General features: G+C 38.1%; 1 protein-coding gene and 1 long non-coding RNA gene across 3 annotated transcripts; one reads left to right on the forward strand and one right to left on the reverse strand.

The window, feature by feature from the left end:
• Positions 1 to 26,351, reverse strand: csrnp2 (cysteine-serine-rich nuclear protein 2). Of its 2 annotated transcripts, none has more exons than XM_009297026.4 (5): positions 25,693 to 26,351; positions 12,265 to 12,431; positions 7,644 to 7,906; positions 7,257 to 7,553; positions 1 to 5,807 (listed from the first exon to the last, which is right to left on the reverse strand). In XM_009297026.4, exons 2-5 carry the CDS (start codon positions 12,419 to 12,421, stop codon positions 4,950 to 4,952), a joined length of 1,575 nt encoding a protein of 524 aa, XP_009295301.1. In that variant the 5' UTR covers positions 12,422 to 12,431; positions 25,693 to 26,351; the 3' UTR covers positions 1 to 4,949. The 2 variants fall into 2 exon arrangements, with proteins under 2 accessions (XP_009295301.1, XP_001343412.1); XM_001343376.9 differs by having other exon boundaries at positions 12,265 to 12,434.
• LOC141380519 (uncharacterized) lies at positions 17,208 to 18,498 on the forward strand. The gene is made up of 2 exons (XR_012398638.1): positions 17,208 to 17,440; positions 17,968 to 18,498. It is a non-coding gene; the product is annotated as an uncharacterized lncRNA (long non-coding RNA).
• Positions 26,352 to 27,598: the final 1,247 nt, after the last annotated feature.

Raw genomic sequence — 27,598 nt, forward strand, 5'->3', positions numbered from 1 at the left:
AATTAATTTTGTCTTTGATGCTGCAATGAATATAAATTTATATTATTTGTTATGTTAATGTTCCAGCATGAGTAAAATACTTATTAATTATTATTAAATCTTCTCATATTATTTACTGATCCATAAAAAGTTTTTTCAGTTTCTCCGTTTGAACAAATTAAGACCTTTAGACAGTGTCCTGTCGCCAAACAGTGTCCTGCCACCAACTACTGGCTGGTTTTAATTTATTATCTGTATACCTTTTACCCTAATTATTAATAAGTTACAAACAATGTCATAATCTAATAATATTGCATTTTAATCTTATATATAATAAAAATGCAGTCTTCTTATTGTTCGAAAACAGCTGTAGTGCCCATCTAACTATATCCGTTTTAAATAGGTTATATGCAGAAGCATGCAAAAGGACTTTGCAGTAACCTGGGTCAAGCGCTTTCGGTCACTGTTACAAAATCGGCGTGTTTAAAGTCAGTTTTCTTTAAAAATCAATGATATCCACTGCCTGATTGAAATACGATATAAAGTGGGTCTCAGAATGTACAAGAAGCCCTGCATTAACACATTTTTCCATGCCATGTCTTTAAAGTAGTTACATTTATTGTACTCCAGTATTTCCAATGGGGTTTTTGCGCTCGCCTGCTGATCCTGACTGACGTATGCGTGTAAACAGCTTTTAATCTCGGTTTATGCTTCAACAACTAATTGAATGCTGAAGTCTATTTAACTGATTATATTTTAATCACTTTCCCAGAGATGGGTTGCGGCTGGAAGGGCATCCGCTGCGTAAAAACTTGCTGGATAAGTTGGCGGTTCATTCCGCTGTGGCGACCCCGGATTAATAAAGGGTCTAAGCCGACAAGAAAATGAATGAATGAATGAATGAATGAATATTTTAATCACATTACAACATTGATGCTGTACACTGCGTGGAGTAAAACACGTCACCACGTGACATCATGTGAAAAGGGTCTATCGACTGAGGATTCTCCGGGGGAGGGGCTCGGACCAGACAAGAGTTTCTGCAGATTTTGTTAGATTCAAACATTTATAAATGAAGCTATGGAGACAGCTGCTGTTTAATTTTGTTGGTGATTTCTAATATGAAATTTAACTGTAAGCTTGGCTTGTAGAATTTGATGTTTCCCCATTTAATGCCTGAGCATACTGCCCGAGAGGCATTTCAAAGATGGCCGCCGAGTGAAATGACTTGCCTTAAAGGGACTTTGTTAAAAATGTGCTGAGTCAACAAAATTTTTAGGGTTTTTTGAAACAACTTAAATGTTTTATGTTTGATCCACTTAAATTTGTAAAAACAATAAAATTGAATTAATTGATTTGAGTTGGGACAACATAAAGGAATTGTGTGGACCCAATATTTTTTACAGTGCATTATTAGTTTATAACAAAGCTCCTTTTTTATGACTTAAGAGTGTTTAAGCACGAATAAACCCAACATAGGCTCATTCTGAAAGCGTAGCCCTAAATACGTTTCTGGAGATTGCAAATTTATGTAGCCAGAGCTACAGATGGCTACATTTTGTCTTTTAAATGAACGCTATGAGTATGATGCTGTTCTTTTTCTCACTTGCCTCCTTATGGATGGCTTTCCCACTGTTAGCAGTTTGTCCTGTAGCTCGACACATACATCAGTGGGTTTGAGATGCAGAGCGGAGTTCGAGTCTGGCGAAGAACGATTCCAGAAAGCAAGTAAGACTTTTCTAAATTGCTTTTCGACATTGCGGTTGGGTTTAGGGAAGGGGGTGGGCAGGTAAATAGGTGCTTTTAAAAACACTATTGGTTGGGCCTAGGGAAGAGGAAGGGTGGGGGGATCGGTCGGTTGGTCAGTCACTCAACAGCGGCCTTTAGTGGATTTATATGAGAACAGCAGGCACAAATTGCACTTGTGAAAGAAATTTGAGATCTGAAAAAGCGTACAAAGCAGCCTCTGTATTCTCGAAAACAGAAACTGCAAAAAAAAGTTGCTCCTGGGACGTATTTGGCGCTCTCCAGAAATGTACATACGGGTACGTAATCAGAATGAGCCAGGGTTGAATAAACCAGAAACAGCTAAATAACTGCAACAGTTGCATGTACAACCAACAATGTGTCTGACTTTTAACAATTATTTCTCTCTCTCTCTACATATAGTGTTAATATGGTTATGTAAAAACTAAGATAAGAGCACCTTTTGAAATACAATGATCCCCAACAAGAATCTTTCTGGCATACACATTCATACACTCACACACACACATTCGCACTGCAAAATGACTGCTTTCTTGGGTTTCTTAAGTTTAAATAATTTAGCAACATCACAGTCATACTATTTGAAGACACACTTTTTCATGTAACCATTCAGATTATTACTTTGTCTTAAACAGTTAACAGAAATCAACAACAACAAAAACTGTAACAGAAAGCATTTAGGTAAAATGTTCATTAACATTATTCATATTATAAAACAAGAGGGATTGACCATTAAAAAAAAGCCAATAGGGAAGAACAACAAGGTTAAACAGGGGAGGAGGATGGACTTCATGGTTTAAATGAGGGTTTGGACATTTCAAATGAGGTGCATTGTTTACTTTGATAAACCTTGACGAAATTTAGGCCCTAAACTAAGAATTTGTGAGTAACCATTACAATATATAGTCTCCTCAAAGTCCTTCTTGCTGTCGTAAAGTACATAAAGGCCTTCAAGATATAGAAGTTCACACTGGATTTTAAGTACTGGGTTTAAAGGTTGAACACATGCAATTCAATCCAACACAATCTCACTGCAATTCCTTATTATTTTATCATGCACATTTTGAGATTGGGTTGGGTCGATCTCATGAAATCTATCAAGAACATGTTACGTGTCATATTTCAGTGCTAGAGGAAATAAGCAATATTTCAAGTTTTATTTTGACATTGTAGAACTATTAAGGTTTTTAGAATTGTTAAAGTGAACCATATTTTCACCCAAATTTCTCATTAAGGTTTAAAAAATACTGTACTGAAGTCATAGAATTCATTGAGAACAAAATAAATTATGCTAATGGGGACCTGAAGTACAAATGTGCTGGTAAAAATGTTACAATTTAAATAAAGCTGCAAGCAGCATTAACAGGGTTCAAGGTTTTTTAGGCTGTAGGCTTATTTATCAATTAGAAAGCCTGTAATTACTTTAATCTATGATGTAAAATTAGCAGTTACAGTGAACTGTCATATAAAAATCACTTTAATTACCTTTTTAATTCTTCTAGTACCACTTATGGGCGGCAAATTTTACAAGCTTTTCTGCAAACGTCCACTGGCTTGGTAAGCATAGAATAAGTGACGTTCTTGCTGTAGGGCAACAGTGCTAACCACTGGGCTGAAGGGGGAGGAGTAGGGGAGGAAAGGGGTATTCTTCAAAACTAAGATGACTGTGGTATGGAACTTAGGTTACTTATGGAGACTTAGGAATCGTATGATTGGTGAATCATGAATTGGCTAATGCGGAACCCGGCGTGATCAATTATAAGCATTTTATCCCCTCAAAATTAGTTTATAAACTTCCCTTAATGCTACACTTGAACACCTACAAAGACAAAACAAAACAAAAATAGAGGTTGGGGAGAAATATGACCTTAACATGTTTTTGTAAAATTCAACCAATGCAACCCAAAGAAAAATTACAGCTAGAATCTTTCCTGTAATCCTTAGAGGCTTGATGTGCAATAAATGTGTATCCCATTCACTCCTAAAAAAACTGACAGAAACTCACTCACATACATACAAAAATAAATGATTGTAAATGACAGTACTCAAACACACATTGTCCTCGCCCCCACAATACAAAGCGGTGGTAAATAAATAAACGTCCGCGAACTGGGACGGTAGGCTACAGCTTCAAACGGTGTCAGGTCAAGACTACGATAAATCAGTATAGAACTGCTGTGCAAAGTGCTTGCACATTCATTCATCCTCCTGATCCCCTTTTCAGCAAGTTCAAATGAATCAAGTTTTTGACGTGCATACAAAGAACAAGCAGCTTTTTCACTCATCTTCATGCTAGCTCTTAGCAAAACACTTGTACAGTACATGAAAACCAAGTATTTCCAGGATTGGTGGGTCTATTCACAGGAAGGATGCTAAAAACAACACCCTTTTCCAAAGTTAGCAACCCCTTCTCTTAACGTTAGCACTGAGTTAGCATTAGCCTTATGTATACTACTAATTTTGCATTCACGCTCTGGCTGTATTACCATCACTGAGTGTTAAAATCTATTTGTGTCTTTGGAAACTTGCGTAATTCCAAGGTCAGAATCTGTACACTTTATAAAGCTCCATTGCAAGATTATTGTAGTTCTTTTTTTAATTGACATCTTTTGTTATAGGCTCAAGGCTGTGATTGGATACATTTATGAACATTTCCAAGTATATACACAGCTTATATTTATCAAACTGCAGTAATTCCAACAAGACATGAATGTAGGATTAGCATATACCCTCCTGACAGTGCCGATTAGTTGTTGGGGTGCACTATCACAAACTCTACAAACTAGAAAGGCCATGAGAAGCCATTGGATAATCCTGAAAATGCTTGCTCCTCGACATAAAAGGCCACTTTTCCAACCAGTATCAAGTAATAAACCAATACCATACTGGAAAAAACAACACCTGTTCAGGACTTGACCAGGATCTCTGCTGTTCTTGAGTTTCTTGTTTCTTTTTCTTTCTTTTTTTTTAAATAAATTATTCTGTTTTTTTTCTTTTTAATAACTTATTTTACCACAGACAACCTACTTCAAACACAGTACATGCTTTTCTCCAGCTAAATTGGATACAAACCCATGACGGTAACTTGATTCTTTAACATTTAATGACATTACGCAGTCTTGTAACATATCACACTGTGTAAAGTAGGCTCTCTTTGAATTGAATGACTAACTTGTGCAAAACATCTGCAGAGGTGATGGGCTCTAGACTTCTGGAGGAAGTTGTACTGCCTTTTCATCCAGTGCCAGGCACGTCTCGAGGCATTCCCCATCATTTGAAGCCTGTTCTGGACTTAGTTGCTCTTCGCTCCCATCCTCGAGAAGTGGAGGTACTTCGACAGACAAGCTCTTGGCCGAATCCTGCCCGCAGGTTTCTTGTTTTTGCCGATCGCTTTCCATCTCTGGATCCCCACCTTCGCTCACCACCTCCTCTACTTGTGCAGGGAGCGTTTCAAAGGCTGCTGTCTCTACGTGACCTACCTGATAGTAGAGGACAGAAGCAGGGTCTTTGAGCAGGTTCTGCTGGGTCTGTTCATCTGCGTGGTTCTCTGTAATACAGAGCAGGGTGGCACCTTCAGGAAAAGGCCCCTCTAGAAGAACTCCTTCAACACGTTCCATGCCCTCCATTTCAGCCTGGCTGGTCAAGGCACCCTGTAAGAGGCAAAGGGTTGGATCGGTGGCCTGGGTCTCCTCGACCTGCTGCTCCTCCTGTTCCAGTCTCCTTTCCCGCTCCTCTGCACTCTGTAGATGAAGCACGGCTGTCTCGTTCTCACGCTCCAGGCTATCACACTGCTCCTCTTGCAGTTCCTGAATGCTTTGGCTTTCCACTTCCACATCTGAGTCCAACGGTGAGAGAGACAGAGATGGTGAGGAGACTAACTCTGCCTCTTCCACGCAGTCCTCTCCAGACCTAACACCCAACAGGGTTCTCTTTTCTAGGTCAAGTTTCATGATAGTGTGGAGATAGTGTGTTCGCACACGGAGAGGGTTGAACTCAATGCGGCCAGCGGAGTTACCACAACCATCGCGGGTGCAGCCACATGGGAAGGACATACGATCCACCTTTGGAACAATGTAACAAAGATATTAAATTAATGCCTTTTCTTTAAATATGCTAAATCAGTGATTTTCAGTCATGCATCTTGAAGGCCACCTTTCAATAACATTAAGCTCCAGATTCAATTAAGAACACCTAAACTACAAAATAAAAGTCCTTTCCAGGCAGGTGTTCTAATAAAAACTCTGCAAGAAGGTGGCCCTCCAAGGTGTCGTTTTGTTTTAAGACACATAAGTTGTGTGATGTCTATTGTCCACACTACTCTGGCATCTTTAACCTTTTTTTTTTTTTTTTTAAGAAATGAGGGAGTTATGTTTTATTAAGGACAGAATAAAATGCACATTTTTGAAAATGGAGCCACAGCTATCTACCCTCTGACTAGACTGACTATTGTGTATCGTTTCGGATTCGGATTATCGGTTTTCGGATTTCGGGTTATCGGATTTATCTACCACCTCTTGGAGCATTTTCATTCTAAAATGCTTAATTAAAATAAAAAAATGCACTATTGTAAATGGCACCCAGGAGGAGCAGGGGACACCCTTGGGCCAAAAGCAAATTTAAATTCCTGTATCGACTGAATGCCGTAGCTTATGTAATAGGCTTTGCATTAAGCCAACCACGTTGAACATTTAAACCTCCATTTTCTTTCCGGTTCATTAATATTTTTTATGCATAGCCCTGCAATTGCACTGACAAAATTGTACTTTGGAATAGAACTACTTTATTCCACTGTGTTGAGCAGTGATCACTAACCCAGCTCCTGGAGCACTACAATCCTGCAAGTTTCCTCTCAAACCCCAATCAAACAAAACTGAGCCAGCTGATCAAGATGTTGAAGATTATTTGATGATCACAGGAAGGTATGCAAGGACAGGCTCAGAACTCAATTCTTGAGCTGTATCAAAAAATCACCCCTACAGTATACCCTATAAACAGTAATACTAATTTCTAATAGATCGCATTAACGAGTGTACAACCGAAATGGCTAGAGAACACTCATTATCCACTAAGACGGCTTATGTGCCGAATGAATTACACAGCGGAATCCTATTGGTGTGATTGTTTTATATCATGTATTATTTAAATATTGAATTAGCATCTGTATACATAGCAGAAATCTAAATACTTAGTTTCATTACTAATAGACAGCTTGCCAAGTGTTAAATAACTATCACAGGGTCTGACCCAGAGGTTTATTTTTATCAACCAGAAAAGCACAAACAAACTGCATCCTTTCCAGTGCACTCTTTTGAGTGGACTTTATTAGTGAACTAATGTAGGGAAGAGTGAATTAGGGTATAGAGAGCGATTTCGAATACAGCCTGAGAGTATGGCGTAGGGTACACGACAATGAACAGAAACTACATACACTTGACAGGAATATAAAATAGGTTTAAATTTACACAACTTATTGTTGTCTGACTTTCAAGACTACCAAGTGGGTACTCTACCTGGCACTTAATTCCAGCCTGGCTACAGCCGCAGTGCCGTGGGTCGCAATAGAATCGGCAGTCACAACCACACTCCTCCCGGGACAAACGAATGGCACGCAGCTCTGCCTTTTCTCTGGCATCTATTCGGGCGATACCTGAAGCCCTCAGTAGTGCTCGACGGCGTTTGGTTGGAAGGGGCTGCAGGAAGAAGCAGTCATCCACCTCTACACTCTCAACATCCAAATCCTCATCAGATATGTCGTCCAAGGTAAGCAACTCCGCTTCAGGACAATCTACAGTTCCGTTCCGTGTCAGCTGGGGAAAAGGCAGGTAAAATCTTACAATCAAAACAAAACCACAAAGGTAGAATCCTGTAGGGACTAGGGAAGCTGGCATAAAACGAACCTTTAGCTTGCGAGCGTTGAGCTTTTCTTGCCGTAAGTGTTGACGAAGTACATGCTTGTGGCTGCTTTCTTGTTCTCGTGCAAACTCGCCAAGGGTGTAATGTCGTATAGCGCAGTGATGCCTTGCCATGCCCAGGGAGCTTCCACCCTGACTGGGCACACTGGTGAAGCCCTGCCTTCTGGAGAAGTAGTAGACTGTCACTGCGTCAAAGCGAACCTGCTTACGTCCTAAAGACACTTTGTGCCTTCTGAGAATGGAGGGGGCTACAGAAACAAGTCAGAGATTCACTGTAAGCAACAATCTACAAAAAAGCTATCATACTCAACCTAAATGAAATGATGTGGTTTACATTTAGTCTCACATTATTACTTAAAAGTGTTATCACTTTTTACTCATCACATATTGTGGAAATACATAAATGAGATATGACCATAGACTGTAAAAGATATGGATGTAGTATCCATGATGTCACCCATAGGTTTATGAAGAACCCAAAAGAAGCTACCAGTAGGCGTGGCCAACCGTCGCCATTTTGTTTGCGTGTCATTGCACCAACCGGGGCATACCAAATAAGGGGAAAGAGGCGGAGCATGAGCGGAGCTACAGACATCTGCTGGCATTCTGCTTAGATGGGCTTTCCTATGGGAGAAACGCTTAATACTTCATTACCTGCAACTCGTTTGTGTTCTGACCACATGTGCTTGGTTGTACACTATAGCAATAAAGAGTTTAGACTTTTAAAAACACTGTTGTAACACATTGATCCACTAAGCATTGTTCTTATGACGTTTTTCTACAGGAGGAAAACGCAAATTACTTCCAAACACTTCAAATATAGTCTGTGCTAGTTAATGCAAGTCTATTGTTGTAAACTTCTAAGAGCCCAAAAAACCAGGGAGAATCTTTCGGTTGTCTTCAAAGCAGAATCCTTTTTAATAAGAAGAACTCAGCGTGGCTGTGGCGTCATCGAAAGCAAACTGTAAACTGCACAGCAAACACTATACATTTATACATTTCACAGCATGTAGGTGGGTTCAGATGCAAATGAAGGGTTGCGGTCAGCAGGGTAAACTGCTTTTTCAGACCTGGTCTCATCATGTTCTGGGGACAGAAACCGCCTAACTAGTTGACCGAAAAGAAAAAACAAGTTTCACAGTTGTGCTGTGAAACTGACACTTTGCATTACTTTTGAATAAAAGTTTTATATTACCACACTATTTATGAAATCCAGGCATAACATTGTTTGACAGCGTTTCAAATGACGGTTCTAGAGCCTACAGCTAATCAATCTGTCAGATTCTGGAGTGCATTACTAGTCTAAAGAAAAATATAAATGATAAATGATCTTAAAGAGAACAAATACATTAATAAAGATGGTATAAGCATTTAATTTGCACTCACCTGGGAAATGGAGGCCATGTGAATGGTTTGTGAGCACAATCAATTAAGTGCACACAACATGCCGTATCATCTGATAGTTGTAGGAAATAATTCCAAAAGGCAACTGACTGTGTTAAGCCACATAAAACAACACGAAAATACAATGTATATGCCGAGCTCAGCGGCTAATCTGCCGGAGTCAGCTAAGGTGAAGAGACGGCGACCAGCAAGACCTATCTGTCACTCAAGTGGCCACGCCCTTAATTATGCAGACTTAATATAACCTAATATAAAGGACATGGATGAGTTATAAAAAAACTCACGCCCCTCACAGTTGTCTTGAAGGGTAATATTAGCTATATGAACCAAAATCGTTCTTTGATCGAGGCTGTAAACACCTTTTTTTCTGCTGTAAAGTTGGCCAATTTTAACAGTGGGCTCAATAGAAATTTGCTTTATTATGGAGCCAGGACTAGCGGAATTGCGATGAATTACAGTTTCAGTTACTTCTGTATTTGCTTCAGGAGGGATATTTTCAAGCAGAAGATTGCTGCTTAAATATGACTTGAAAGCTGTCATTTGAAAAGTATGAAATTCATTGTGTTAAGACAGATTTTGAAATTGGAGAATGCACTACCAAGGGAAAGTACTTCAAAACCTTTTAGCAAGCTCCTCCACCTAGTGGGTGGTGTCAAATTTTATATTGCAAAATGTACTATTCCATCATATTATTATTTTTGGCTTAGTCCCTTTATTAATCCATGGTCGCCACAGCGGAATAAACCGCCAACTTATCCAGCATGTTTTTACGCAGCGGATGCCCTTCCAGCCGCAACCCATCTCTGGGAAACATCTACACACACTCATTCACACTCATACACTACGGACAATTTAGCCTACCCAATTCACCTGTACCGCATGTCTTTGGACTGTGGGGGAAACCGGAGCACCCAGAGGAAACCCACATAAACGCAGAGGGAACATACAAACTCCACACAGAAACGCCAACTGACCCAGCTCGAGCCGAGGCTCGAACCAGTGACCTTCTTGCTGCGAGGCGACAGCACTACCTACTGCGCCACTGCGCCGCCAAAATGTACTATTATATATTATAATTAAATATTTTTATAAACTTGTCGATTCACATTTCATGAGAGCTATTGTTTCATATTTGCTGCCAGTTTTGTGATAGAATTTATATTGTGAAAGGTGTGTATGGATCAGTGAAAGAAGTATGGATAAACAAATTAGGTAACACTTTAGTTTAAGTACCAATTCCCACTATTAACTACTGGCTTATTACCTGCCTATCATTAAAATACTGGCAGTTTGTTAGTACATATAAATCATGATCTTAGTCTATATCCCTAATCCTACCCAGTAAACTCAACTACTACATTACTAACTATTAATAAGCAGCAAATCAGGAGTCCATTGAGCCAAACTGTTGGTTTTTTAACAGCGGCAATTGCACATTTTTTGAGTGTAAACATGATTTATACACAAAATAAAACAATATTTATAGAATTTCATATTCATAAATTATTTTTTCTTTCCAGTAAATTTAAGCATTTATAACTTTAAAACCCTGTCTTCATTTATTTTAATGCTGAAGTCTCTTCTTTATACAGAGACCAACTTTACACTAAAATAAAACAATAATTAGATTTGCAAAAGTTTTATATGGGCAAATTATGTTGAACATTACCAAATAAAATTAGCTTGTTTAAATTCAGCCCATAAATTGTTTGCAACCAGTTATCTTAAAAAATGCAGTAAATACAATAAATCAGTGTAGGTATGCATTCCAAAACAAGGAGTGTCATGTTCAACATGAGGACTCACAGTTAAAGGGTTAACAAGTTTTCATCTCAATGTAAATTAGTCCAAGAAGGACCTCAATCAACATCCTTTTTATGTCCTGGACCTACATTTCTATAATAGGAAAATCAAACCTCTATGACCTGTATCAATAATCTAAACTGTTTGGGGAACAATCCATTGATGATATTGTACTCTCAGCCAAAAAAAAAAATAACCTAAACCTTAAACATAGTCTAAACTATGTTGTATAGTAGTTTTATCATCCTAAAAAAACTATTTAAAAATCTCGATTAGGCTATGGTGGTTCTTACAAACGAGCAGAAATGTGACAGCCTTATGCATGAACTGACTAAAGTACAGGGGTTAACATTAACAGCCTTACAGCAGTTTAAATAGCAACTTTAAAGGGCACCTATGATGAAAATCCTCTTTTGTAAGCTGTTTGGACAGAACTATGTGTAGGTACAGGAGTATGGTTTCCCCGCCAACCAAATTGATTGACACTTGCCATGTCTCTACAATAACATGTATACACATGTCCACGGAACATTCTTTGCAAAGAAACTAGGATTAAAACATTTGCTACAAGTCTCTGTGATCAGCTGCACCTCAATAATCAATTTTATGAGTTTAAAGCGTTTTTAAAACAGAGCATGTTGGTAATAAAGACAGAAAAATCGCTATGTAATTTTTAACCGCTATAATCACCACGGCCACATGGTGTCACTGTGTATGTATAGGTGCAAACGGCATTTGTGTGTGACTCATCATTTCAAAAAGGCTAGAATAGACTCCACCCTCAGGCCGTACTTTTTTACTTTTACTTGAGAACCAAAGTGTAGTCAGTACTTCAATTTCTACCAGAGTCGTTTTAAACATGAGCATCTGTACTTCTACTTAAGTAAAAGATGTGTGTACTTTTGCCATCTCTGACAACCAAGCACATGTGGTCAGAACATAAACAAGTCGCAGGTAATGAGGTATTAAACGTTTCTCCCAAAGAAAAGCCTGTCTAAGCAAAATGCTAGCAGGCGTCTGTAGCTCAGCTCACGCTTCGCCTCTCCGTGCTTGTTTGGTATCCCCCGGTCGGTGCGATGCCACGCAAACAAAATGGCGATGGTTGGCCTCGCCTACTTGTAGCTTCATTTATGTTCATCAGAAACCTATGGGTGACGTCACGGATACTACATCCATATCTTTTACAGACTGGAGATGCAAATCTTAAAACAATCAAGACAAAAATAAATAAATAAAATCACCATTTAAAACACACCGGCTCACTCATATACAGACAAGTGTTTGTATTCTCTCTAATATTTTTATAACAGGACAATTGTTGCGGCCCGTTCATAACTTACTGCCAGGATGCCTCCATAACACTGAACTCATATAAGATTAAGTTGTTAGTTAGTCTTACGTGTGAGGGAGCTGGAGGGAGCGTTGAGACTGTCGCAGCTGTCAGCGCTGTCACTGCTGGAGATGTCATCATCTGAGTCTTTGGGTGTGGAGCACGGCGAGCCGCTGTCCACCTCCTCGAATCTGCGCTTCAGGCCGCGAGATGACACTGTCTCCATGGAAACACTGCTTCTGAAGGCAATACAGACAGGTACATGCTTTATTCTGACTGACTGACTGACAGAATATCACCACAGAAATCCAACATGAACAGTTATGACAAAAGAGGATGAGCTTTGTATCATTCATTCATTGTCCTTCAGCTAAGTTTGTTATTTACCAGGGGTCGCAACAGCGGAATGAACCACCAACTATTCTGGCATATGTTTTACGCAGCGGCTGCCCTTCCAGCCCCAACCCAGTACTTGGAGGCTTCATATCATATGTAAACTATATAGCAGAATTCTCATACTGTATAAAATTAACATATAGTTAGTGGCACAGTGACTCAGTGGTTAGCACTTGCTGGTTCGAGTCCCGGCTGGGCAAGTTGCCATTTCTGTGTGGAATTGGCATGTTCTCTCTGTGTTGGCATGGGTTTCCTCTGGGTGCTCCAGTTTTCCCCACAGTCCAAAGACATGTATGAGTGTATGTTTGTGTGTATGGGTAAATTGGTGTATGGGTGTTAACCAGTACTGGGTTGCAGCTGGAAGGGCATAAGCTGCATAAAACATATGCTAGAATAGTTGGCGGTTCATTCCGCTGTGGTGATCCCTGATAAATAGAGGGACTAAGCCGAAGGAAAATGAATGAATAAATGTATAGCTAATTAATATTACTACAATTTTAAATGTAACAAAGACCTGTTTATACATGCACACACACACACACACACACACACACACACACACACACACACACACACACACACACACACACACACACACACACACACACACATTTATATGCAAATATGTATGTGTGTGTGTGTGCATATAGAAACAGGATTGTTACATTTAAAATGGGAGTAATATTAATTAACTATTAGTTAAATACTTAAGAGTTAGGTTTAGTTGCATGTAATTATGCATAATTACTACAGCAGGTAAATTATTTTGTGCTTTTATCAGTACAAGAATCAATTTGGTAAATATGTTGATATTTTTGTAATATTAAAAATATAAATTTTTATAAATTATATATATTTGTTCATACAAATTAAACTTCGAATTTATTTATTTGTTCTACAAATTAGAATTATGCAATATATAAATATCTAAAATCTTATTTTATTTAATCTTATATCGCAAAATTTAGGGCAGCATGGTGTTGTAGTCGGCAACACGATTGCCTCAGAGCAAGATGGTCGTTGGTTCAGTTGGCATTTCTGTGTGGAGTTTGCATGTTCTCTCCGTGTTCGTGTGGGTTCCCCCCACAGTTCAAAGACATGTGCTATAGGTGAACTGAATTAACTAAATTGGTCGTAGTGTATGTGTGTGAATGCAACAGTGTATGGGTGTTTCCCAGTGTTGGGTTGTAGCTGGAAGGGCATCTGCTGCATAAAACATATGAATAAGTGAATAAGTTGGCGGTTCATTTAGCCTACCCAATTCACCTGTACCGCATGTCTTTGGACTGTGGGGGAAACCAGAGCACCCGGAGGAAACCCACACGAACACAGGGAGAACATGCAATAAAATTTCATTCAAATCTAATTTGATTGAATTAAAAATAACCTTGTTTAAAAATATGAATACCTTTTAAAAACGTAGATATTTTTAGAACTGTAATAATTTCTGAGTGTTCATTCATCAGGGCTCTAAAGTGCAACCAATTTGCTTGCACATATAATGGTGCAACTAAAAAAAATCTCATAGTTATTCTTTAATCAGTGCAATTAAGTACAGCACAGTGGTGCAATGAGTAGCACAAATGCCACACAGCAAGAAGGTTGCTGGTTCAAGCCCTGGCTGGGTCAGTTGGCATTTTTTTGTTGAGTTTGCATGTGTTGCCGTGGGTTTCCTCCGGGTGCTCCAGTTTCCCCCACAAGTCCTGGTATAGGTGAATTGGTTAAGCTAAATTGTCTGTAGTGCACGTGTGTGAGTAAGTGTTTATGGATTTTTCCCAGTGATGGGTTGCAGCTGGAAGAGTATCCGCAGCATAAAACATATGCTGGATTAGTTGGCAGTTCATTCCGCTGTGGCGACCCCAGATTAATAAAGGGACTAAGCCGAAAAGAAAATGAATGAATAGAGCAATTTATAAATATGTAAATTATTGAATGCATTTTGGCATATAAGAGTATAATAGTTAATTTTACTTGAAAATACAAAGAATAAAAAAAATACAACAAATAATTTTTTTGATGTCATTTTATTGCATGTTAAATGTTACAATCACAAAGACTTTTATTAAACAAGCACACTACCACAAGATGTTTTTGTTGATGTAAAATTATACCTCATTTTCATAATCTAGCCTTCTTGATCCTTAATATGAATAGAAAATTGTATACAGAATCATGGTGGCGCAGTGGGTAGCATGATCGCCTCATAGCAAGAAGGTTGCTGGTTCGAGCCTCGGCTGAGCCAGTTGGCATTTCTGTGTGGAGTTCGCATGTTGTCCCTGTGTTGGCGTGGGTTTCCTCCGGGTGCTCCAGTTTCCCCCACAGTGGAAAGACATGTGCTTTAGGTGAATTGAATACGCTAAAGTCGTCCGTAGTGTATGTGTGTGCATGCAAGAGTGTATGGGTGTTTCCCAGTGTTGGATTGCGGCTGGAAGGGCATCCACTGCATAAAACACACGCTGGATAAGTTGGTGGTTCATTCCGCTGTGGCGACGCCTTATTAATTAAGAGACTAAGCCAAAAAGAAAATGAATGAATAAAATTGGGTACAATGCGATTCAGTCAAAAATTTGGGTGCACATTACTTTTGTGCTGATGCTCTAAGAAAAAAGTTAGGCGCACCAGTGCAACCAGAACAAAAAGTTAGTCTAGAGCCCTGTTTATTCACTTTCCTTCGACTTAGTTTCTTATTTATCAGGGGTCGCCACAACGGAATAAACCACCAACTATAATGGCATGTTTTACACAGCGAATGACTTTCAAGATACAATCCCAGTACTGGGAAACACCCATACACACTCATATTCACACTAATACACTACGGCCAATTTAGCTTATTAAATTCACCTATAGCGCACGTTTTTGGACTGTGGGGGAAACCAGAGCACCCACATGATCATGGACAGAACATGCATACTCCACACAAAAATGCCAATTGGCCCGGCCGGGACTTGAACCAGTGACCTTCTTGCTGTGAGGCGACAGTGTTAACCACTGAGCCACCATTTAAGAGTGTTTAAGTTTTACAAAAATGATCAACAGCTGCCATGTTGAATAAAAATATCTCATTCCGCAGCGACTGAAATACATAATAAATGCCACGTAAAACAATCTGGAGGCTTATGCAATGTCACCTATTTTTTCTACCTAAAGCTTGACGTTCGCTTTTTATCCAGAATGAAAGTCCTGCTTAAAAATCATGAAGCCTGCAACGATCACCATGGTAACTGCTCGAAAGCAGTAGCCCTGAAAAAAAAAACTGCGATCTTGTTTTGGGTTTCTTTCAGTCCCATTCAAACCAGTGGAACCTTACAAACAACAAGCCTTTGCAAGCCGATGACAAGACCAGCTCAGTCCAACCCGAGAGGTCAAACAAGGCCGAGTCGGGACGTTTGATCAGACCACCTCCTTAGCCCGAGGGAACTGTGTAATACAACTGCTTTGAGGGGCTCCATGCCTGATTTTCTTCACGATTAAACACTATTTTTAAACAGTCAATGGCTTTTTACAGGGCTAAATGAGTACAGTTTGGTGGTGGCTTTCTGAGAGTCGACTTCTATCATGTGAAGGAGAGAAGAAAAAAAAATGAGTGACAATTAAACTCACAGCATAATGGATTTAATCCCACAGATTTGTGAAATCCATAAAAACTGGATTAGTTTCATGAATTTTGATTAAGAATGCTAAGGGAACAGCATTAGCCTGAGGATATGAATGCATTACATATTCACTTTTATAATCTCATTCGTTCAATAAATCAGGTCAGGTAGTCTTGAATGCATATGGATCACACACACAAATTCAGAAGACGTAAAAATAAAAAGTATATATAATTTATATATAATATATATAAAATATATATATATATATTATATATAATATATATATATATATTATATATAATATATATAAATAATATATATAAATATATTATATATACTTTATATATTAATATAAAGTATATATAATATATTTATTTATATATATAATAAATAGAGCTGAAGTCAAATTTATTCACGCTCCTGTGAATTTTTTTTAAATATTTCCCAAATGATATTTAACAGAGCAAGGAAATTTTCACAGTATTTCCTCTAATATTTTTTCCTCTGGAGAAAGTCTTATATGAAGGTAATTCAGTTGCGAAACTCGAGAGCTTGCAAATGTAAATGTGAGCACTTGTGATAATAATATTTGTATGTGTAGGTTGAAATGTACACTTACAGCTCTGATGTGAACAGCTGAAATCCTCGATTTGCACACACACACAACAATCCACACACTTGTGTTTTAAATTGGAAGTTGCAGATTAATAGTTGTGCATTTGTAAAATGTCATTCACAAATACAAAGTGACAGACACACGTGTGCAAGGCAAATTTGATTGCATCTTTGCTCTACAACCACAGGTCGGCACTCACAACCTCTCAGATTCGTCAGTACAACTACAAATCTCCCGCGCTCTGACTTTTGCAACACATCTCCCGCGATCTCTGTAGCAGAACTCATCTGTGCACTCGCAGATGCAGAGGCGTGAGCAGCGCTGGGCAGGGGAGGGGCGGGGCTGGTATAAAGCTGTTTGATTGGCTGATGCCTGACCAATGAACAATGCCAGCAGCCAACAGGACTGAGGTGCAAAATAATAATTTCCCACGATTATTTCATTAGTTAGGGTTTATTTAAACTCTTTTCTGAAGAGATTTTTGTTAAAAATAATAAATTCTGTGGAAATGTACATACCAGTAAAAGAGCAGCAAAGCCAGTTTATTGGCTAGAGCCAGCCAATGAGATGGGGCGTTTCTGTTTGTCAGCACACAGGGCAGCTCACGTTGTTGGAGGCCTCGAGCAATCAGAGGGTAAGTTATGATTTTTAATAATTATCTATATGTTCAATACTGTTAGCTAAGCTAAGGACTGTGCTGGGTGCTTCTCTTGTTTGTTTCTTACATAAGAAAACAGTTATGAGTTATCTAGGAGCTGCTTTCTATCATGTTATATGGTTCTAAAGATACGATTCAACCCACATGAAATAAGAAGTTGTAATAGTATTTATAGTAAATAATATTACGTTTTTGAACCATACTAACTATAATAAACTGTATTATACTGTATATATTGCAGTATCTACAACTTTGTTAATGAATGCAACAGCACACTGTAGTATTAACTAGCATGAACTTTAATGAATTGAAGTATATTTACACACACATTAATAGCAATTAAAAATAACACTAGGCGTTTCAGTTTCTTACAGATCATACAGGTTTTTGTTATTATAACCTGCATCATATCTATCTATCCATCTATCTATTCACATGTTTGTGTACAGTGTGTCCTTTATATCACTTTTTTAATTATGAAAGTTACTACCTTTATTTCTCAGTTTCCTGTAAGGATGGAGTGACAGGAGAGATCAGCATGTTTCAAGTCGATGAGGAACTCAGAGAAGCTGCATAGCTTGAAAAGGATGTTATTTATGCTAAAGATGACATGATGATCAAGCTCATCTACAAACACTTCAAAATGATTCAGATCATTCAAGAGGAAGCCGACCATTTATTTATTTTTTTTACCTGCCAAGATGACTACAGATTTTAACAAAACACACACTCACCCACACACAACTTTTATTTTGATAATTGTTTAATGTAGTATTTTTACACTTTACTGTAAGGCAGGGGTGTCAAACTCAGTTCCTGAAGGGCCGTAACCCTGCACGTTTTTAGTTGCAACCCTGCTTCAAAACACTTAAGTGAAAGTTTCAAACAAACCTGAAGGACTCAATTATTTTGATCAGGTGTGTTTAATTAGGGTTAGAACTAAACTTTGCAAAGCTGCAGCCCTCCAGGAACTGAGTTTGACACCTGTTCTGTAAGGGAATGTAATTTGTCAAATAAAATTTACAGTCCAAATAAGTGCAGTGCAAATGTCTAGTTACTTGTATTGAAATATTTCAGGGTTTTTCCTTGTTCATAATGAGATGGAGGTGGTAAATCCAACTTCATCATTACCCATCAAATGTTATCTCCTCTTTAATCCTTTGCTCAAGCCTTTACTAATGGTCAGAAAGCAAGCCATTGTGTAAAGCTGGTTGATGCTCGCTGTAATAGAGAGAGATGTTGACTGTTCAGCTTATGTTGCTTAACCCTGCAGATGAGATGCTCAAAGTGGACCCTCAGCTGAGCGATGGACACTGTCTCCCTCACCTAGTTGCTCTTCCTTTGAACACACATATCATGTTGAAGGATGCAAGTTCTGGACCTAAATCAGATGTAATGCATGTAGATGTATAAATCAGAAAGAAATGAAACTGCTTTAAAATGTATTAGGTTTTACATATAAAGTATACTTCAATTCATTAAAGTTCATGCTAGTTAATACTACAGTGTGCTGTTGCATTCATTAACAAAGTTGTAGATACTGCAATATATACAGTATAATACAGTTTATTATAGTTAGTATGGTTCAAAAACGTAATATTATTTACTATAAATACTATTACAACTTCTTATTTCATGTGGGTTGAATCGTATCTTTAGAACCATATAACATGATTGAAAGCAGCTCCTAGATAACTCAAAACTGTTTTCTTATATAAGAAACAAACAAGAGAAGCACCCAGCACAGTCCTTAGCTTAGCTAACAGTATTGAACATATAGATAATTATTAAAAATCATAACTTACCCTCTGATTGCTCGAGGCCTCCAACAACGTGAGCTGCCCTGTGTGCTGACAAACAGAAACGCCCCATCTCATTGGCTGGCTCTAGCCAATAAACTGGCTTTGCTGCTCTTTTACTGGTATGTACATTTCCACAGAATTTATGATTTTTAACAAGAATCTCTTCAGAAAAGAGTTTAAATAAACCCTAACTAATGAAATAATCGTGGGAAATTATTATTTTGCACCTCAGTCCTGTTGGCTGCTGGCATTGTTCATTGGTCAGGCATCAGCCAATCAAACAGCTTTACACCTGCCCCGCCCCTCCCCCGCCCCGCGCTGCTCACGCCTCTGCATCTGCGAGTGCACAGATGAGTTCTGCTACAGAGATCGCGGGAGATGTGTTGCAAAAGTCAGAGCGCGGGAGATTTGTAGTTGTACTGACGAATCTGAGAGGTTGTGAGTGCCGACCTGTGGTTGTAGAGCAAAGATGCAATCAAATTTGCCTTGCACACGTGTGTCTGTCACTTTGTATTTGTGAATGACATTTTACAAATGCACAACTATTAATCTGCAACTTCCAATTTAAAACACAAGTGTGTGGATTGTTGTGTGTGTGTGCAAATCGAGGATTTCAGCTGTTCACATCAGAGCTGTAAGTGTACATTTCAACCTACACATACAAATATTATTATCACAAGTGCTCACATTTACATTTGCAAGCTCTCGAGTTTCGCAACTGAATTACCTTCATAGTCTTATTTGTTTTATTTCAGCTAGCATAAAAAAATCAGATTCATTTACAAGGCGACACGGTGGCACAGTGGGTAGCTGATTAGAAGGTTGAGTAAAAGGTTGTTGATTCGAGCCTCGGAAGGGTCAGTTGGCATTTCTGTGTGGAGTTTGCATGTTCTCCCTGTGTTTGCGTGGGTTTCTTCCACAGTCCAAAGACATGTGGTATAGGTGAATTGGGTAAGCTGTATTGGTCGTAGTCTATGTGCCTGAATGAGTTTGTATGGATGCTTCCCAGTTAAACATACGCTAGATAAGTTGGCGGTTCATTCTGCCGTGGTGACCGCTGATTAATAAAGGGACTAAGCCAAAAAGAAAATGAAATTCCTTTACCAAATTATTTAGTTAAAACATTTCATTTCAGTTTGCTTTTTTTGTAGCTTAACAATAAAACAAACAAACAAAAGGTTACATTAAAAAATAAATTTGAATTTCTGTTAAAGGCATTTCCTTAAGCCATCCCAATCATTTTCCCTCTGGAGGGCCAAATCAAAGGATACAAAGGGCCAACTTTGGCCCACTGGCCCTAGTTTGGGCATCTCTGGTACAGTATATGTAATATACAATATCCAGTGCCTAGACTGCAGCTCCCCACAGGAAGTTTGGCCAGAGGAGAAATAGTCGTGCCCAACAGAGCCAAGGCTTTTTTCGCTTCACTTTCGTCAATTGGTGAAGTTTGTTACTCGTCACTGGCTTTGTACTTGTGGAGCTGTGCATCGATGGATTTTCTCTTCAGTGTTTGGAATAACAGCAGTGAAGGTTAAAACACACTGAACTGAACTAAACTGAACCTAAACTCTGAAAACTGGACTGACACAGTCTCAATTTACTAGAACTTCTATGTTAAGCTGCTGTGACACAAAATACATTGTAAAAGAGCTATAGAAATAAACGTGAATTTAGTTAAATATAATATTTGGTTTTAACAACCCAATTTTCAATGGGGGGTCTTGAAATGTCAACTTTTCATTTGAAATTGGGAAGAAATATTATTTAACTTTTATGGTATAAAACATTTCATAATATATTATCGAAACCTCTTGCAAATCTAGTAAATCAAGACAAAATGAGAACTTTTAAGCTTTAGCCTGCAAACTAGATTCTATTTAAATGTTAAATAATAAGCTCAACATGATAAAACAATGACAATCATCACCTAATACTCTGTATTTTCAAAGCATTGTTCTCATAACCTAAGATTTACCATTGATCCTTTATAGAGTATCAATAGAAGTACGTTTTGCAACATGCATAGCAGTAAGTTTTCACCTTTATAACCTCATTCATTCAATAGTCAGGCCTGTTAACCTTGAATTCAAATCCCACATACACGCTAACATCTGCTATATCTCATATTAAATGCACTCTGTCCTTGAAGCATCAAAAACAGCTGCAACAAACAACAGGGACGACAAACTATGAGCGATGCCTGATTGAGAATAAGCTGCTTTACGCATCAGTTTCTGACACACGGTGCGCTGCTCTTGAATGAACTGTATCCATAGAAACAAGTAATGCTAAGAAACAAGTCCGCTTGTAGCTTGCTGTGAAACCAACCTTGCTTTCATGTGTTCTTTCTATAATTAATGTTACCACGGCGATCCAGTGAGATGCATCGAAATGACGCTGTTATTTACAAGTAGGCTGCAATAGCAAGTAATGCAGGGTCTGCCAATTAATGTGCATTCAGCATAGCAAGCCAAGATTTATCCTCGAAGCCAAACTTTGGACGCCATCGTAAGCACTAAGTGTCTTAACACCATATGTTTTACCATATATATGCATATGCTTAAAGTAAAGCACAGTCACTGTATGCAATTACGCAAGAGGAAGCTTGTAGCACCAAACATACACAACAAATATTCGCAAAGGGTAATTCAATTGCATTCATTAATTTTCCTTCGGGTTAGTCCCTTATTTATCAGGGGCCACCACAGTGCAATGAACCACCAACTATTCCAGCATATGTTTAACACAGTGGATGCCCTTTCAGGCACGATCCAGTACTGGGAAACACCCATGCACTCTCACATTCACACTCATACACTACGGCAAATATTGCTTTCCCAATTCACCTGTACTGCATGTCTTTGGACGTATGGAGGAAACCGGAGCACCCGGAGGAAACCCACGTCAACACGGGGAGACATGCAAACTCCACACAGAAATGCCAACTGACCCAGCCGGGACTTGAACTAACGATTTTCTTGTTATGAGGTGACAGTGCTAATCACTGAGCCACCATGCCACCTAATTAAATTACAGTTCATCCCGACTCAACGTCTAAACAGAGCCATCATTTCGGTCATCATTTATAAACAAATTGGCTGAAAAGCAATGAACACTACTTGAAAATTCTCAATTTATCTGGATTTACCAGATTTATGGTTCTCACTTTAAGCCAAATGTCAAATTTCCTGACTTTTACTAAGAAAATGAGTTGAATTTCCATGAAATATCATGAACAAATATTCATTTTATACAGTATATAGGCAATATTTATTGGGTCGAATGCTAAAATGTGACATTTTAACGAGCTTTGCTAATTTTTTTTTAGATTTGCTACTACTGTTGTTGAAGAGATTTTAATAGCTTTGTTAATTTTGGTCGTGGAAAGTCATGTGGTGAAAGAATAAAACTGCAATAGAGCCTATAGCAATACACATTTTATGAGCAGTGGTAATTCTGTATCCATTTTTGTGGTAGAAAAACAAAATAATGTGGGTTTTATTTTATAATCCAGGGGTTCCCAAACTTTTCAGCCCGTGACCCCTCAAATTACAATGCCAGTGATTCGTGTCCTTACACACCGATGCACACAAACCAATAGGCCTAAGTCTATTCATCATTTATTTTTGAAGAACGCCACTCGGAGACCATTCTCCATGTGCAGTTGTGGCCTGTATGTATTTTTAATGTTCACGAGTGCCACAAAGGTGTCAGAACTTTAATCTGGTGCCATAAAATCAGCGTGCTGTGTCTTTAATATAACGTAATCACCCCAGGGGTCACAAAGAAATAGAAAGGCTGATGTTTTTTTATTTGCATGTTGTTCTTTTAATGTAATTAGTAACTACTATTTTTATTTTGTTGGTTATAGATAAAATATGATAATCCTAATAGTTTAATAAAACAAATTAGATTTTTGGAAATCACCAAGCGACCCCACTTTGGGAACTACTGCTGTAAACTACTGATGAAATCTAGTCTGAATTTAAGATAAAAACAGTCATTTACGGCATAGTTTTCTACACAAAAGTGTGTCATTTTTAGACAGATTTATATTAATTTTCTATATTTAATTAAAGACAACAACATACCAATGCTTTAGCTTCAGAATAAATAAGAGATGTGATGGAATAACCCTTATTTTTCATTCATTTATTCATTATTCTTTTCGGCTTAGTCCCTTATTAATCTGGGGTTACCACAGCGGAATGAACCTCCAACTTATCCAGCACATGTTTTATGCAACGGATGCCCTTCCAGCTCCAACCCATCACTAGGAAAACTCTGATTTTCAATTACAACAAATGAAAACATTTGTTATTTTGACTGACTGTGATTTTCTTGGCAAAAAAAGCCCTGAAATTTAAATTTGAAATTTGCACTTTACTCATTCACATAATAAATGAATCCAGTAAAATACTAATGAATTATTAAGTGGCCTCTTAATTGTAAAACCTAAATAAATCAATGCTAAAATGATAACAATAATCACCAGCACTTTTCATTAGAAAACTATTAATCTTGAATCTAAAAACTGTAAATTTTAGTTTCACACATTGCCACATGTTGGGAAAATATAATCCATACCTATTCCCTACCTCTAAACCCAACCATAACGGTAAATTATTCCCAAAATCAGAGGTGAATAATAGTTGGATAACAATCATATAGAAGTGCATAAACCTAACCGAAGCCTAAGCATAACATAAACGGAAAACATAGCCCTCAATTCCGATTGGCTGATTGGAATTTTGTTCCAGGATCAACATAGATGTTAACCCAGGAACATGTCCCACTTGGTGAAATCAGGTTCACATATTCTCCATGATCAAAACCTAAAACATGGATATCTCAAATATGCAATAAACTGGTATAAAACACACCATTTTTGATGCAAAGTACTCAGTAGTTCTTCATTTTTGAATTATGATCAACTGGCAAGCGGCTTTTAAAAGCACTGCACACTGTACCATGCGGTTATTGGGGACCATTACTATTAAAAACCGGAGCACAAAAAATGAGCCTGAAAGCAAACATAATAATCCAATGCATATCAAATAAATGACAAACGAACTTCATTGAAAGGCATATGTCGGATGTTTGACATAATTTACATATCCCAGAGATGGTCCCCGAGGCAATAAATATGATCCCATACATCCAGAGACACTCCTTCAATCCAAAAATGCAAATCCAGTAGCGCAAATCCTCAAAAAATCAAGAAATGACATGTTTAGGAAAATGAATGAATGCAGCACAGGTCATTTAAAAGCAATGATGCGACTGTGGGCTGGTCTATGTTTGCAGACACACACACACACACACACATCCTGTGGTCTATTTGAGGTGGACAGAAAGCATGAATAATCACCTTGCCGAACTGACTACACATCAGCCTGTTTGACTGGTACGCACTGAAATAGCTCGTCCTAGATGTGACACACACAAACACTATGCCTTTCAATGGACAAACTGCATAGGTGACGGTGCAATTTCTTAAAATGCAAACATTATTTTTATTTGTAGATGCTGCCGTGCACCGCTTCCATACACACCCAGCATCTGGGATATTAAAGGGGTCTGGCAGTGAAATAGGCAAATAATTGACGATTTATTATGACTGTTTGCACAACAGTGTCTATTAAAATGCAATTATTTTACCAATAATGTGCATTTATAATAGATTCAGCAATTATTTATTCAGTAATCACACTAAATAACAAGTTAATGACACTTATTTGGCAATTATTAGTATAGAAACAACTTGCAAACATTTGACATCCAATTATATAGATGACTGTGTATTTCAGTTGTCATTGCTTTTTAAGATTTACTAATAGTATCATCATATGTAGTGTTGTGCATGTCAAATTATGAACTACATTTTCCAAATTTGACTTCTGGCCACTACCAGAAAAACACAAGTGAGTAAAGAAATATCTCTAGTAACATCTGTTGGAACTAGTGACAAACACATAAAGTAGATTGGTGTATATTTGAATGCAATATTGTTAGGATAACACATTATATCAAGCATCAAAGAAAACAATTTGTATATTAATTACTAGAATATACTGTCACTGAAATATTAAATGCAATGGGAAACAATTTACCAACACAATAGCAGAGATTGACAAAGTGCTTATAAATGAAGTGCTGAAACACATTCACGTTAAAGGGATAGATGGTAAAACGGCCTGCCACAGTATGACCCACTATGATTGGGATGACACATCACATATGATCAATCCCATGATTTTATATGCTTTATTGGAAAATACAGATAGAGGGTCTTATGACAGGGCAGAAAATGGCATGCTGTGTTGCAACCGGTCCAATGATCAACCCATTTTTCCGTGTAGGCTGGGCTGTATGGGGAAAGACAAGGCAAAAGTGAAACACAAAACCTTTTTCTCGTTGACTTACCTTGGGCAGAAATACACAGCCTTTAAACCGCCGAATCTGTCGCTCGTTCCTGTGCTTCCTTTATTTGGATGGTTTTCTGTTCTTTGGGGATTTTCTGAGCCAATATTTCAGCTTTAGACTTCCACAAGGTTACGAGATGACAGACAAAAGCGACTTCAGCCCATGGAAATGACCAGACCAAAGAGGAAATATCAGCTTTTTCACGAAGATATAGTGATGTCTGAACATTTAAGCATCGTAAACAATGGATATTAGTCTTTACGTGGAGTGTAAATGGGGGGTTTGTGTGTTAAGAAGCCTATGCGAGAATTCAACGTTGCAGTCAAGCTCTGTAAAGATAAAAAACGGGGCAGACGAAGGCAGACAAGGACCGTATTCACTAGAAATGACAAATCCTGGCGTTGAGGCGTCCAATAAATGCACATAAAACCTCTAGGTGATCCTTTAAAACGCCTGCATTGAAAAAGACCAGATAGAGCCGAGCCTTCGGGGCTTTTTTTCCTCCGGATTGGTGGTTGTGTTCTGCGCTATGTTTAGACAAATCGCAACGTTATATTTCCACCCCGAAGGAAAGAAAAAACAAAAATGATGTGTAGTATCTGTCGGCCCGAGGACCCTATGGGCCTCTCTTCTGCCCCGGTTTGTTACAATGTAACAATAGAGTAAGGAATGCCGCACGGCACCCATATATACTGATTGTGACGTCACGTACGTGACGGCGTAGAGGATGCCGGGAAGTGTAGTTCTAAAACCGCTTGTTAGCATTCGAAACTACGTCGTCTTCTTCGACAGGAAAACGGACATTGTTCCTCTCTGCGGTTATATTTGGAAACAAGGCGTGTAACGCAATAAAAGGCAACTGTGTGTCAAACAGACGCCTTATCTGTGACAGTCACGCTAAGCTAGCTGGGTCTGTTTGTAGTCCTTGCTTTTTTTGACAGTTCGGTTTCCATGGAAACTAAGTGGGGTCATTCTCAAACTCTAGACTAGACGAGCACTATTAGGAAAAGACTTCAAAAACAATTACACATGTAAGAAAAATAAAGGTAGATGAAGCTCAGTGTGTCAACTTCATGCTGGGGACACATTTCAGCCTGAAACTCAAAAGAGAAGGATAAGAGATTAATTTAGATTCATTGATTTGGTTATATATTTTGTGCCCCTTATTTTTGGCAATGAAGCTAAATCATTTCATAAGATATATTAATAGTCCAAAATTTGCTAATTTACATATGCAAATATAGATTTTGAGGTTATTTATTTTTATTTATTTAATTTAATTTTTGGGTGATGTGCACCCACAGGACCATAGCTAGGGGGGGGGGGGGGGGGGGGTTCGGGTGGTATGAAAGACCCACCCTCCACTGACAAACGTCCAGAATTTGTCCTAAACATGAGCACTTTTGTCCTGTTTTGACTCCTATGCCATAATTAATATATGATAACCCAATGAAAAAGGCTTTAAGACCAATAAAAAAGTTTGAAGCACCAAAAGCGGCCAATATTAAAGTTTAACTTTAATACCAATTAGACTTGTTGTCATTTGTAACTTTCAAATGTACTTTTATAATTTATTATTCTTTACCTAATTTAATTTATGATTCAAATGGCCAAATTTGGACTGTGGAAGATTGAATGTACTGACCAGTTTGTCATTCGTCTAATAAATGACAACAGGCAACAGATTTAATTAAAAAATTTAACAGATTCCTATTTTTCAACCATCTGACAGGCTAATCCAGCAAAAAAACGGTGCTGAAATGTCACTAAAATGCAGTATTTAATAGAAAATTTAAAATTAAAAAAATGAATTATATATTAATTTTTAAAAATCAAATAGAAAATGAACCAAATAGCTGTAAAAAAAAAAAAAAAAAAAAAGTCTGCCTTTAAAAACAAAAAGAAC

Source organism: Danio rerio, chromosome 23 (genome assembly GCF_049306965.1).
Source record: "Danio rerio strain Tuebingen ecotype United States chromosome 23, GRCz12tu, whole genome shotgun sequence".
NCBI classification, from domain to species: domain Eukaryota; kingdom Metazoa; phylum Chordata; class Actinopteri; order Cypriniformes; family Danionidae; genus Danio; species Danio rerio.